Genomic DNA, 15,351 nt, shown 5'->3' with positions numbered 1-15,351 from the left:
CTTAAATGATAGAGCAGTGCTTCTGCTATCTTTAAAAAAAAAATAGTAGTGTGTGTCACCCTCAATGTATTGTTACCAATTTATAATGCACGTCATGCCTATCCTAATGTCGAATTAGATCGCGTTCTCCTTCAACTGCGCAGACATGCTTGGTGAGTCATTTTAATTCAATTGTGAATGCATCTTGGTTTCATATAATCAAGTTATTGTTCTGTGTTATCAAGTGTGTCCCATAGAATTTCACCAGACACAAAATGGAACAATCACATCAATAATTAAGCCCTTGGGAATCAGTTGTACGGACACTTAAAGGTGCAGAGTTACCGAACCATTGCTTTTAATGTGATTAGTATAAAAACAACCATGTTATACATAGCACAAGATAACGATAATTATCCATCGAATTCCAAATTGGCAAACTTAATCTCTGGGTAGTAGACTGAAAACACTGGGTTCCCATCAAATTTCCATTCGCGAAACGCCGTCTTTGCTTTGATGGCACTGTCGATATCTGCATATTCAAAGAACACCTATGACAGAAAACTCATTCATCAGAAAATCATTCGCCATCATGCAAATCAACAAGTGTTCAACTGTCCGTGCAACACAAGGCTAGCTCACCTTTCCAACTCCAGCGACCAGCTGTCCACTCGAGTCAGGGCGTGGGATGACAACTTTTACCAGATTACCTGACAAAAGGAAGATTATACTCTTTGTGATTAATTAATAGATAACACAGTAAATGAGTAAAAATGTCCACGAAAATCAAATAAAAAGTAGTAGATAAAACTATAGGACCTAATTCAGCATGTTATCAAAAGCATTTGAAGAAAGGACATAACTAATGGTGAGAAGTTTATATACCATATCTGCACGCTTCTAGCCTCATGTGTTCCATAATCTCCTCATAGTCTTTATCATGTTTCAACTCATCTGCAGTAAGCACCTGGAGGAGGCACACGACCTTTGTAGGAGTAGGGACCAATCCAAACATAACTTGCTGTAGCTGCGCCTGTTGCTCTGCCATCAAACCCAACAGGATGGTTTCCACCTCGGGTTGGTGCTGAGATGCTCGCTGTTTTGCTCTGCCGACGGTAAGGGTATTGTCATGTAGCCTCATTCCATTTAGAGAAGCACAGGCAATGTCAGTGACACTGCTGTTCTGGTACACGCAATACGCATGGCCCATCGAGTCACCAGTTCCCCAATCCTTGACAAGATCAAACCCACGAAGAGGTCCAAAAGATTCAAGCAACTCCCTGACTTGAGCTTCTGTGAGATATTTGGGAAGGCCAGACACACAAATGCGGTCAGGCCCTTTCAAACCTTCTGCAGATCCTGGTGTCAAGCCAACTGCAGCAAGATTCAGACAGCGGCTCGGCATGCTTGGGCCCAGGGCAGCTGCCTCGGAAGGGTTATAGCCTGGTGGCCTTCTAATCTTCAGTGGCACCCCTTCAAACAAAATGCCATCCAGAGCCATGGCATTGCTTGCTTCCTCAGTCAGTCTCATTTCCACAAGAGCAAATCCGCGGTCATGGTTCATGTCGACGTCAACGACAGCATCTCCAGGACCAGCTGTGTTTCCTCCAATAGCAGCCATAGCTTGATTAAAGAAAATTGCAACTGTCTGCAGGTAACAAAACCAATAATTTAACCAACAGTACCAAACTACTCATGTGTGTCATAAGTGCGTGTAATGCCAGTTTATAGATACACGTGTGGTTTTCTTTTGAGGTTGTGTGAAGTACTGAAGTGTAGGATAGGCAGTTGAATAACTGATTTAAGAGTACGAACCTGTTCATTAGCAGAGGGGGGGAGGCCACCAACACTAACACGCCGAGCATAACGAGTATCCTGAGAGGTAAAAAGATGTCGGCCGGCATATAGGATTTTAAAAAAATACTTGTAGAGTGCAGCATCAAACTATTTACAAAACGAATCCATACCTCTAGATGCCTTGCGAGTGAATTGTTAACAAAAGGATCGAACTGTTTCAGACAAATGAATATGGTTAGAAGGCAAATAATAAAGCAATTGAGTGCAGGCATGATAAACACAAAAAAAAACTTGCGAAAGGCGAAGCAAGGCTCGACTTCAATATCACAGACAACAGTGAAAACTATAGATTTGCAGGTTACAAATCTGTCAATGGTGTAGAACCGAATTTACATGGTTCACAGGCACCAAACTATTTAGAAAAGGAACCCATACCAGTTGAGTCATAGTTTGTTCCTCGACGAAGAAGGGATAATCGAACTGATTCAGAAAAAAAAATGAATATGTGGTTACAGCACAATCAGTATAATATTTAAATAATCTAGTCCATATGTAAATTACAAAAAGAACTTGCTGTAAATGCTAATTAATGTTCCACCAACCATATTGTAACGTTACAAACTTTTCAGTGATACAGAACCACTTTAATCATTTATTGTTTGCAATAGTTGTTCTCAAACACTAAAATATTAAAAAAAAACACATACACACCTGCTCTTCATCAGTCGTCGCTTGTGGCTGGATGCTAAAGCGATTGAACTGGTTCAAGAAAAAGTTTTATGGTTAAATTACAACAAGTAATGCATGCAGTTGATCCAGACAAATAGCAACAGAACTTTGATGAAGGCAAAAGCTAACAAGGAACACACTAAAAGAAATAAGGAGTCCACGTCGACAACTAAAGCTTCCTTTCAACAAACACTCAACTAAAAAAACATCTCTATTATAGCTAGCCTTCAGCTTGTTTTGCGAACCTTGACAACCACTGGTGATTGATTTCTCCCCAAAATCAATCACAGTTGGAACCCTAGCTAGCAGACGCCGGCAGGCGGCCAGCTGACTTTTTGTGTTACTACTACAAAACAGGTCTTTGTTCCTGGCCATTTGTCCCGGCAGCCTTTGGGCCCGGGACAATAGGTGGCTTTTGTCCCGGGTCCAACGGCTAGCCGGGCCAGCGGGGGGGGACGGGGGCCTTTTGTCCCGGTTGGAGTCACCAACCGGGACAAAATGGGAGCCTTTTGTCCCGGTTGGTGGTTCCAACTGGGACAAAAGGCCCGCGTAGCCTTTTGTCCCGGTTGGAACCACCAACCGGGACAAAAGTCCCCCCTTTTGTCTCAGTTCGTGCCTCCAACCGGGACAAAAGGCCTTGCGCCCCTTATCCCCTTCCCTCTCCCCCCGCCCGAGCCATTCAGCTCACTTGTTTTCTTGCTGTTCTTGGCTCGGGATAGAGGAGTTCTTGCTCATTTCTTCACCACATTTGTGAAGATCTTTGATTCCCCGTCCATCCATCTGCTCTAAAGGTTTGGGGCTTGTTTTTCTCTTCTTCCTTGGCTTGTATAGCTCATTTCATACTTTAGAAATAGAGAAAATGTGTAGCTAGCTCATTTCTTGGACATTTAGCTAGCTAGATTGCATATGTAGGTGTAATTTTCTTTTAGATTTAGATGAGTATATGGATAGTAGAAATTTTTAGAATGAGTGTAGATACTTCATGTGATGTACTTGTATATATGACCATATTGTGGATAGTTGATTTTTTTATTCGTGAATGAATTAATGAAATGAGTATATTATAGAATTTTTTGTATTATGAATGGATTATTTTGACACTCTAGTGATGTATTTAATCAGGCTCACATTGAAACCATCTAGAAGCTAAAAAAATCTTTATATCGAAACAAGTATACGTCGTTAATCTCCATCCAACGGTGATGGCACTACCTTTCAGGGATACACGATGCGCTATAAGGACGTCGCAAATCGGTTGGTCGCATCACCAGCACTTCCGATTGATAAGAAGACAGCATTTGACGCAGTCAGCATGCCGTTGTTGTACTGAGAGCATATGAACGAGCATGCTGCCTGTGCCAAGTGCTGTGCCTATTAATCGTAAATGTTGGTGCTGCGACTAGCCGATTGGCGACATCCTTGTACCGCACCGTGTCCCCCCGAAAGGCAGTGTCATCACCGCAGGGTTGAGGTTACTGACATATACATTTTCAGAAATAAAGGTTTATTTTTCTTCTAGAGGGTTTCTGGATATTGAAAAGAGTGTACTCCTGGAACTGAAGGGTGTCAAAGTAATTAGAAGTTATAGAGATTTCTTTCAATTAATTAGAGATTTCTTGAGGATTAATGATACATTTCGTCTTTTTTTATATAATTTCATTGTTATTTGCAAGAGTTATTAATCTGATCATTGTAATTGTAATAGTAAATAATTTTTGCTTTGTAATGGTAAGAATTTATAATTTTGTGGAAAATAAAGGTATTTTTCAGTAAAATATGGCTTCAGCAGCTGGAGGGAGTGGCGCCGGTGGGGGTGATCGTTGTCCTTCTGGAGAGAAGGGCACAACTCGAGTAGGTCGTCGGTCCAAAAAACCTAGTGCTTTTCATAGGGCAGCGCTCCGTTATTTGGAAAAAGAATATAGAGAATGCATGGCAAGGGGCGAGGAACCTCCGTTTGATCTTGAGGATTTATTGCGGCGTTACGGTTCGTCACCACCACCATCTTATTCTGCGCCAGCAAGAAATCCGTTAGAACATTCTGCGTTCCAACGCAAGGACGGTTGAAAACCTATGTGTTGTTGACCGAATTTTTAAATTTCATGTATAGTACTCCTTTGTTAAGTTCTGTAATGGATTAAGTACCCCTTTTAATTAATCAAGATGTATGATAGATATTGCATATCTTTTAATTATTCATGTTATGTTACATTTAGTTTAATTTAGGTTTGATATATTTTTTTTATTCGATACGTGTAAAGAATTCAAATCGATTTATTTAAAATGCAGATGGACCGGCAATGGATGTACAATGCTGACCGACGTTCGAAAGAATTCATTGATGGCCTGCATTATTTTTTGTCTGTGGCTGAGGCAAACAAGCAGAATGGTTTTATGTGCTGCCCGTGTGTTCATTGCAACAATAACAAGGATTACTCATCTTCAAGAATCCTACACAGCCACATTTTGCAAATGGTTTCATGAAAAAGTATGTTTGTTGGACGAAGCACGGAGAACAGGGGGTTACCATGGAAGACAATGAAGAAGAAGATTTTGACGACCACTTTCCCGGGAATGCTGGAATCGGTGCATTCGATGACGATATTCCCATGGAAGAGCCCGAAGTAGATGTAGCAGAAAATGATCCCAGCGACGATCTGGGGCAAGCATTGCACAATGTGCAGGCAGACTGTGAGAGTGAAACGGAGAGGTTGAAGTTCCAGAAGTTGTTAGAGGACCACCATAAGTTGTTGTACCCAGATTGTCAAAATGGATTTAAGAAACTTGGCACCACCTTGGAGTTGCTGCAATGGAAGGCGACAAATGGTGTATCCGACAAGGGATTTGGTGAATTACTCAAACTTGTTAAAAAAATGCTTCCTAAGGACAATGAATTGCCTGCCACAACGTATGAAGCCAAACAACTTGTTTGCCCTTTGGGACTGGAAGTGCAAAAGATACATGCATGCCCCAACGACTGCATCCTCTACCGAGGCGAGTACGAGAATTTGGATGCATGTCCCGTATGCAGTGCATTGCGTTACAAGATTAGAAAAGATGATCCTGGAGATGTCGAGAGGGAGCCTCCCCGGAAGAGAGTTCCTGCGAAGGTCATGTGGTATTTGCCTATAATACCACGTTTGAAGCGTCTGTTTAGAAATAAAGATAATGCTAAGTTGATGCGATGGCACAAAGAGGAACGCAAGAAAGACTCGATGTTGAGACACCCCGCTGATGGGTCGCAGTGGAGAAAAATAGATAGAACGTACCCTAAATTTGATTTGGATGCGAGAAACATAAGGTTCGGTTTGAGTACGGATGGCATGAATCCTTTTGGTGAGATGAGCAGTGGTCATAGCACTTGGCCTGTGACTCTTTGTCTGTACAATCTTCCACCATGGCTCTGCATGAAACGAAAGTTCATCATGATGCCAGTGCTTATCCCGGGTCCAAAGCAGCCCGGAAATGACATTGATGTGTACCTAAGACCATTGGTCGAAGAACTCTTATTGCTCTGGGGCGATGAAGGTGTACGGATGTGGGATGAATACAAATAGGAAAACTTCAACCTACGAGCATTGCTGTTCGTAACGATCAATGACTGGCCTGCTCTTAGTAACTTGTCAGGACATTCGAACAAGGGATACAAAGCATGCACACACTGTTTAGATGATACCGATAATATATGGTTGACTCACTGTAAGAAGGTTGTATACATGGGTCATCGTCGGTTTCTTCCCATCAGGCATGCGGTACGAAAGAAGGGCAAGCATTTCAAAGGCCAAGCGGACCACCGAACAAAACCGATGCACCGTAGTGGTAAAGACGTCTTCAACATGGTAAAAGATCTAGAAGTTGTTTTTGGAAAGGGATCTGGTAGCCAACCTGTTCCGAACGAAAACGGAATGGCGCCCATGTGGAAGAAGAAATCTATATTTTGGGAGCTACCATATTGGGAAGTCTTAGATGTTCGTCATGCAATTGATGTGATGCACCTCACGAAGAATTTTTGCGTCAACCTGATAGCATTCTTGGGAGTGTACGGAAAGACAAAAGATACAGTAGAAGCACGTCAAGAATTGCAACGTATGGAAGAACGAGATGCCTTACATCCACAACAGCGAGATAATGGACGACAATACTTAAGTCCTGCCAGCTATACTCTTAGCAAGGAAGAGAAAGAAACCATGTTTGACTGCTTGAGCAGTATAAAGGTTCCATCTGGATACTCATCCAATATAAAAGGAATCTTAAATTTGGCAGAGAAGAAATTTACAAATCTCAAGTCCCATGACTGCCATGTGCTTATGACCGAACTTCTTCCGGTTGTGCTGCGGGGGATTCTGCCTGATAACGTCCGGTTAACCATCGTGAAGATATGTGCCTTCCTCAACGCAGTTTCTCAGAAGATAATTGACCCGGAGAATTTGATAAAGCTGCAAAACGATGTGGTGCAATGTCTTGTTGGCTTTGAGCTGATATTTCCACCATCTTTCTTCAACATCATGACACATCTTCTAGTGCACCTTGTCAAAGAGATTGATATTCTCGGACCAGTATTTCTACACAACATGTTCCCATTCGAAAGGTTCATGGGGGTACTCAAGAAATGTGTTCGTAATAGAGCTCGTCCAGAAGGAAGCATCGCCAGTGCCTGCGGAACTGAGGAGGTCATTGACTTTTGTGTTGACTTTTATTGATGACCTTAAACTGATTGGAGTCCCTGAATCGCGATACGAGGGGAGACTAACTGGAAAGGGTACATTAGGAAAGAAATCTTATGTCTGCACAGATGATTTCTCATTCAAGAAAGCGCATTATACGGTTCTTCAACAATCATCCTTGGTTGACCCATATATCGAGGAACACAAGAAAATTCTGCTCTCCAATTTCCCGGAAAAGTCTGAGGCATGGATTACACGTGAGCACATGAACACTTTCTGTAGCTGGTTGCGGAAGCATCTAATGCATAACATGGATATAAGTGAACAACTGTTCTTATTGGCTAGGGGACCATCTTGGAATATCTTAACATACCAAGGGTACGAGATAAATGGAAACACATTTTATACGATAGCCCAAGATAAAAAGAGTACCAACAAAAATAGCGGTGTTCGTATGGATGCCACGGACAATAATGGAAAAAAAGACACATATTACGGCTACATTGAAGAGATATGGGAGCTGGATTACGGTCCCAGTTTCAAGGTGCCTCTATTTCGTTGCCAATGGGTTAAGCTATTTGGAGGAGGGGTAACAAAAGATGAGTATGGGATGACAATAGTTGATCTCAACAATCTTGGGTATAGAGACGAGCCATTTGTCCTAGCCCAGGATGTCGCTCAGGTTTTCTACATTAAGGACATGTCCAGCAAGCCAAAGAAGGGGATCAACAAGCAAAAGGATGAGCCTAAGCGACACATAGTTCTATCAGGAAAGAGAAACATCGTTGGAGTGGAGGACAAGACAGACTTTTCAGAAGAATATAATAATTTTGTTGCCATTCCACCTTTCGAAGTAAATGCTGATCCATGCATCCTGCTAGCCAATGATGATGCTCCATACTTGCGCCGTGATCATAATCAAGGGACATTTGTGAAGAGAAAGTCTGTTACCGCTAATCCTTCATGTACTTGAATCATTTTATATTATTGTATAAAAACATAATCGCAATTCGAATACTTTTATTATATATGTACTGTACAATTATATTTTATGTGTTATTTATATTATTTTATATATTTTTCACTTAATTACTAGACTCAATTATAATTTTCATTCAATAATGGATTACTCAACTAATTTTATTTATTTCATGAAATTACATTCACATTAACACACTATACTCTCTCACTAACACACACAATCTCACTAACACACACTATCTCTCAAACTCACACACTACTCATTAATATCATGAAATTGCTTAATTTTATCTAAAATTCGCTTTTTAAACGTTAATATCGTGATAGAATCCACTTTCTATCGAAAAGCAACAGTTTGAAAAAAAATTTCACCTAATATATTTTTGCATGGTCAAAATAACAAATATGATTTCAAAAAAGTTAGATATTTCATTGACCCAATCACTTGAATGAAAATTAATTATTTTTGTTGCGTGTATCAAGTTTATATAGAGATAAGAAATTTTGTTCCATAATTTTTGGAATCATAATTTTATTAACTGAATTAACAAATGAAAGCCAATTTTAAAAGAGAAGTTAAAAGAAACAAAAACAAACATAACATTAGGCGGGAACGAGGGAAAACGGGCCCCTTTTGTCCCGGGTGGTAGATCCACCCGGGACTAAAGGTGGGCCGCGGGCTGGGAATTTTCCCGGCCCGCCCAAAAACCCCTTTTGTCCCGGGTGAATCCACCACCCGGGACAAAAGGTCCTTTTGTCCCGGGTGGTGGCTTCACCCGGGACAAAAGGCCCCCCCCATATATTTCCTAGCTTCCTCCCTCCTTCGCCCTTCCTCCCTCCCGCCGTCCGTTCCCCTGCTCCCCCCACCGCTCGAGCTCCCCGAGCACCGCCGCCGTCGACGTCGCCGCCCAGAGCCCCGCCGCGCGAGCCCACGTCACCGAGCGCCGTCGTCCCTGCGAGCGCCGCCGCCGTTGACGTCCGCCGCCCTCGTCTTCGCCGCCCCCGGCCTCCACTCCGCGCGCGCATTGGTATACTAGCTAGCAAGCTGTTGTAAAAAAAATTCGTCTTTCATCGTATTATTGGTATATATTGCGCACCGCATTGGACATGGAGGATCTGATAGTGTTAGAATCGATTGATGAATGACTATATATGATCAGGAGCTAATTATTGTTTTCAGCGTCTTGAGCTTTGAAGTAATTTATTTAAAGGTTGAGCAGTAACATGCTACCAGAAGAAATTAAGGTACTACTAATAGATGGATCACTGATCTAGCATTGTGGAACAATAACTATGTAGATAATTTTTACCAGAATTCTGGCAATTGTCGAATGTAGTAAATGTTAGCAAGGCATTAGGTATTGTTAGAAACAGAACTACCGGAAATAGGTAGCATCATATACTTGTGAATTGTAAGTAAACCCCATCATGAGTTATTAATTCTTATTAGTCCATATTTGTACATATCCCGCTCATGAATTTTTTTATGAAAGGCACAGTTTTGAAAGCAGAAAAAGTAAAACACTACTCTGCTTTTCTATGTGCATGAATAGTATGCTCATCTTTTGATGGATCACGTCAAATATTGTACATGAATCTGTATTTGCAACGACCTTCTTTTTTTGATAGTTATTTGCAACCTTCTTGGTTAACTAGACAAAGGTGCTTTTATGTAGTCTGGGTCTGGCTGGCATGCTGTTAGCTGCAGAGGTTCAGCGAAGTTCAGGGTCAATGTCCAAAAACCAGAAGAGGGTAGTGCAGGATGTTACGGGATCCCATTGTTGACAATGAACCATTGTGGCTTCAAACCGATGCTTTTGTGTACAAAGGTCCTTCCTAGTATTAAGAAAATTTGGCATGATGTGACTGAAAAAGTTTATTTCCACTACGCAGCATGTCGTGAAGGAGCAAATAGTTGATCAAATTCAGTTGAGGGATAATTATTTTAGCATATCTAATACTTCTTGGTATAATTAGTATTGCTTTAATTAGATGAATCTCATTACAAGCTAAAACTACATTCTTTGTGGGACAAAATTTGGATGCAAAAAACTATACTTATTTTGACATGGAGAGAGTATCATATACAACTTATGGACCCAATTCAATAAAGCCTAGCAAGGAAGCCCCAAATGCAAAAGAATCATTCTCTCCGTCTCTGCTCATAGCTCGCCCTGAGCCCACGTCCCCCCCGGCTCCGCGTTCGCCCCAGTGCGCCTCCGGCCCTCGGCTTTGAGCCCTTCGCCTTCGGCCCTCGGCCCTCCGCCTATCCCTAGCCGCAAATTTCTGGAGTGGATTATTTAGATAATTTTTAAGGGTTTTATTTGTATTCATATTTTAGTTACGATGGACCCGCGACACACAGACGCGGAAGACGAACAGTTCCTGTTGAATATGATTGGCGAAGGTCAAGGAGATGTCGCTGAACAAGCTGATGATGGCAGCAATACCGACATATATTTGAATATGTCCGGTGATGGAATTGAGGCACCATGTATTCAGGATGACGCTGCTGCTGAACAAAGTGCTAATGTACATATCAAAACTATACTTATTTGTAGTGACAATCATATTTTCATCTGAATCTATATGAATACTATGAATGTTTTTTTTTATAGCCGTCTGGATCATCGTCGCAGCAGAAAAAGACGAAGCGAGGCCCAACAAAAAAACTGGAAGGGCGGTTCATTATAACGGAAGTTGGTCCAGATGGCAAACCGATCGCTCCAGAAGCTGCCGCCAAAAAATTCATAAGACAATCCGGATGTATTGTCAGGGACCACATCCCGATCAGCTTTAGGCTCTGGAAAGCTTCCAATCCAAGCGAGGAACGGGATGCGGTACCCGAAAGAGAAAAAGAATGGTGCTGGCGGGACCTTAAGAAAAACTTCACGGTTCCAGCTGAATCCGAAGAGATATGCAAGCGCTGGACCCTGAGTAAGATGGCCGAACAACTGCGATCATTCAAGAAAATTTTGACGAAGAAATATATCAAGACCGGGACCACACCCGTATTTACCGGCGAGCTCGAAAAGCTCAGGGGTCACTGGGATGCATTTGTGGAATACAAGTCTTCAGAGCTTGGGCTTCAGAAGGTGCAGAAGGCCAAAGACAACGCCTTGAAGAAAGTGTACCATCACACTCTAGGCCAAGGAGGCTACAAGCTTGCAGTACCCAAATGGGAGAAGATGGAGCAGGATCTGCTTGACAGAGGCATCCGACCTGCGACCATGAACTGGCCTGAAAGGTCAAGGACCTGGTTTTATGGTCACGGGGGAAGCTTGGACCCATTGACTGGTGACTGCATCTATGGGCCAAACATCCAGCGAGCAGCCCAGAGACTACAGGAGGCCATACAAGCAGCGGCCGAGGGAACATTCCAGCCGGATAGAGAGAGGGACGAGCTGACTTACGCCCTTGGGAATCCAGAGCATCCGGGCCGCACAAGAGGCAAAGGCGTGGTTCCGTGGAAGTATGGGTTCAGGGATTACATTGATTCATATAGAAGCCGGCAAAGAAGAAAGAATGATGAGCGGGAGCACCTGCGAAGGCTAGAGGAACGGCTCATGTCACACGATCAAAGATTGGAGGAAGAGGTTCAACGCCAAGTGGCCGTAGCAATGAGCCAGCAACAGCAAGCGCAAACGTTGCCTCCAGAGCCTAGTGTCGCAGCCGATCACCTGTCTCAGCGGAAAAGCAGTTGCGCTTCCACAGACGTCGCCGCTGCCGAGCCCACGGGGATCCAGGCCGCAGTTGAAGCGTCGGCTCCGCAGTGATTTCCAGTGAATGAGATCACCCACCGGACACCTTGTGACCTGCAGACTGCCGTTAAGAACTTAATGTTCACTGTTGCGTACGGTACCGCCATGCCAACCGAACCAGGCGACATGTACCACGGGCAGCAAATTCCGCCTAGATACACAAGAGTTGGCGTGGAGCAGGTGTGCCAGGGTTGGGAGACGCTCGAGCTTGATATTCCTGGAGGCGATGGGGAGAGGACACTAGCAGAAGCCATTCATGGCTACATCCTATGGGATAAGCGCTACATTGTCCTAAAGTCGGATGATCAAACACCAAGACCGGCATCTCAGCATGCCTCTCCAAGACCGGCATCTCCGCAAAACTCCCCAAGGGCAGCACTGTCTCAGCAAGGTTCACCGGCACATTCTCCATCACCATCATCTCATGCGCCGATGAACACTCAAGCGTCACCGTCGCCTCCATGGTCACCCCCTCCGCCGCCGGCAAAGAAGCAGAAACGGCCGCCGGCAAAGAAGGTAGCTGCACCGGCTAGGGAGCCTCCAAAGAAGAAGGAAAAAAAGAAGAAAACCAAGGAGGCTCCTATTAAACCCTGGGACATGAGCCTTGAAGAATGCGATCGGATAACTCAAGAAAGAGTTAAAGAGCACTTCAAGCCGAAGCCGAAGCCGGAGCCCGAGAAAGTGATAAATCCGATAGATTTGAAATTTTTTAAGGGAATGTGCGAAGCAAATAAGAGAAAATTCATTCCGAGAGACCCCCTTCAGACTACGAACGCACAATTATCAAAACTACTGAGAAAAAGAAGAGACAATCAAAGTCGTCGTCGTCCGACGTTCCACAGCTCGGAGCCCAAAAGAAACAATCAATAGAGCCTCTCGTAGTGGGACAGACGACGCAAGAACAAGACTTTGTTACATTTCTGAAAGAATCAAACCTGACGGCCGCTCAGATTGCAGGGGGAGAAGATATTCCAAAGGCCGATGTGGTCGTCAAATGGACGTTTGAGATCGGCAAAACTCTTGTACCCCCCGAAGTAGTGTCTGTGCTTCCAACGCAAATGTATAAGCTGCACCAGCACTACATGCGTGCGATGGCCGATTGCATCTTCATGCAGGGCGCAAAGATTAAAGATGACGATTTCTTACGGGGGGAGGCCATTATATGGATAAACTGGGAAGAAATTTACCAACTATTCCATCAGGAGGCCCTCGACATCTCTATGGTCGGCTTGTGGGTTCTGTAAGTATTTTACTCTCCTTACGTATTGTTTTGCATGATCTCAACATACTGATCTCTTGATTTATTCGGTATCATGTAGAATGGAGATACATACTTGCAGAAGAAAGGGATACTCTCACCTCGGCTTCATCGACCCAATTACTTGTAATTGGAGGCTTCTACGGGACAATCCCGATGACATATTCCAAAACTTGTTCAAGTACATAAGCGTTCATCACAACAAGCAAATGATATTGTTTCCTTACAACTTTGCGTGAGTGATTCCTTCCGTCTAACTCTTTCTATTCTATAATCGAATTGTTTAAACCTTAACTACCAAGAACTGCCTCCGTATAATCTTGCAGTGAACACTTTGTCCTAATTGTCATAATTCCCGAGAAGAGCCTACTCGTGGTTATGGACTCATTGAGGAGACCTCCAGAACAATACGAAAATCTTCTTAACATGATGAAAAAGTAATTCTACCACTACTCCGTCCATGACCGATAATTTGAATCACTTTGTTACTTGACTATAATTGTTCTAATCATGCACAGGGTTTGGAAAGAATTCGCTAAAAATCATCCAGACAAATTTGACAAGGAATTGAAGATCAAGACAGATTTTCCGGTACGCGCTTGGATGATTCGTTGCACGATTCATTAGTTTTATTATATATTCATGTAAATACCTGATAATTTCTTCTCTCTTAAAGTGTATGAGGCAGAAACCAGGCACTATATTGTGTGCATACTATGTATGCGAGAACATCCATGGTCTGGTAGGTCCTCCAAAGGGCTGGACAGATTGGGAGGAGAAAGTAAGTAAAAAAACTTGTTAATATTTGAACTCGTATTTTAATTAGTCGAAATTAATTATCCCCTTTTTCCATAGGTCGGGGAGATGCGCGATAAACTCATACCGGAGGAAAAGGTTATGGCGATTCAAGAACAATTCTCCGGATTTATTGTTGAGCAAGTCCTCGATCCAAAAGGCGAATTCTACTATGATGGAATATCTAATATTGACAATCACAGTAAATATGACAATATACGCGTATATATGTAATTAAGAACGAATATAACTATGTAAATATATATGTGTGTCTATGTATTAAATTTCTATTTATGAGTATGTATGTATGTATTAAATTTCCAAAAGGCGAATTCTACTATGTAATTAAGAACGAATATACCTATGCAAATATGATGGAGTATGTATGTATTATATATATAAGCACTCCAATAATATATATGTGTATATATATATTTATATAATATTGGTCCTAGACATTTTCATATGTAAAGGAATTCACATGTATAGATATGTGTATACATATATATATATAAGTGAATTAATTTATATATGAAAACTATCTAGGACAAATATTATATAAGTAACTATATATATATATGTATATATTAGTGGAGATCATACACACTGAATTCCAATACATAAGTTTAATTGAAATGCAAAAGTATAATTGAAATAGAAAAAGAATTGAGAAAAGAAAAACATGAAAAAAAAAGACCTTTTGTCCCGGTTGGTAACACCAACCGGGACAAAAGGGTGCGCCAGCCACGTGGGCGCTGGCTGCACCTTTTGTCCCGGTTGGTGTTACCAACCGGGACAAAAGGTCCTCTTTTGTCCCGGTTGCCACACCCGGGACAAAAGGGCACCCCCTTTTGTCCCGGACAGGCGTTCCCGGTTGGGAAACCGGGACAACAGCGGTTTTCCAACCGGGACAAATCAACGTTTTTGTAGTAGTGTGTACGTGTATTCAGGGACGAATTGCTGAAACCCCAAATTAGTTTCGATAAGCTTTCCTAGAATCTGGGTTCGTGGGTCGATTGATTTTTTAAAAAGGTTTCCTCTGAATATTTCCCGTCGCAGTGAGTAATTTTTACGGAAGCAATCATGGATCCCCTCCGGCCAGCAGGCCAACACCAAAAGAGAGCAAGCATAGAGGAACAAGGCGCTAGCTAGGGATTACTGATACCTCGCGGCGGATGCCCTCGACGCCGTGGTCCACATCGCCGCCGCCCATCGTTCTCTCGCCTGCTCGTCGCTCGTGCTCGTGGCCTGCCTGGGGTTGGAGGTTTTTTTTGGGGGGGGGGGGGGGGGGGGGGGATTCGTTCGACTTCGTTCGTCGTGATCTTTCTACTGATGGCGAGCCTCCCCACCGTGTTCGTTTTGATTGCGGATCCCGTTTCCTTTGTTTCGA

At 42.9% G+C, this 15,351-nt stretch overlaps 1 protein-coding gene and 1 pseudogene across 1 annotated transcript; one reads left to right on the top strand and one right to left on the bottom strand.

The window, feature by feature from the left end:
- Positions 1–288: 288 nt before the first annotated feature.
- LOC120646417 (splicing factor U2af large subunit B-like) lies at positions 289–1,607 on the bottom strand. Its single transcript, XM_039922992.1, has 2 exons — positions 865–1,607; positions 289–689 (listed from the first exon to the last, which is right to left on the bottom strand). Exons 1-2 carry the CDS (start codon positions 1,598–1,600, stop codon positions 613–615), a joined length of 813 nt encoding a protein of 270 aa, XP_039778926.1. The 5' UTR covers positions 1,601–1,607; the 3' UTR covers positions 289–612.
- Positions 1,608–4,791: 3,184 nt separating this feature from the next.
- On the top strand, positions 4,792–6,617 carry LOC120646416 (annotated as a pseudogene).
- Positions 6,618–15,351: the final 8,734 nt, after the last annotated feature.

This window comes from Panicum virgatum, chromosome 8K (assembly GCF_016808335.1).
Source record: "Panicum virgatum strain AP13 chromosome 8K, P.virgatum_v5, whole genome shotgun sequence".
NCBI lineage: Eukaryota > Viridiplantae > Streptophyta > Magnoliopsida > Poales > Poaceae > Panicum > Panicum virgatum.
Note: the sequence above shows the minus strand (reverse complement) of the source record. Positions and strands in the feature narration are given on the sequence as shown.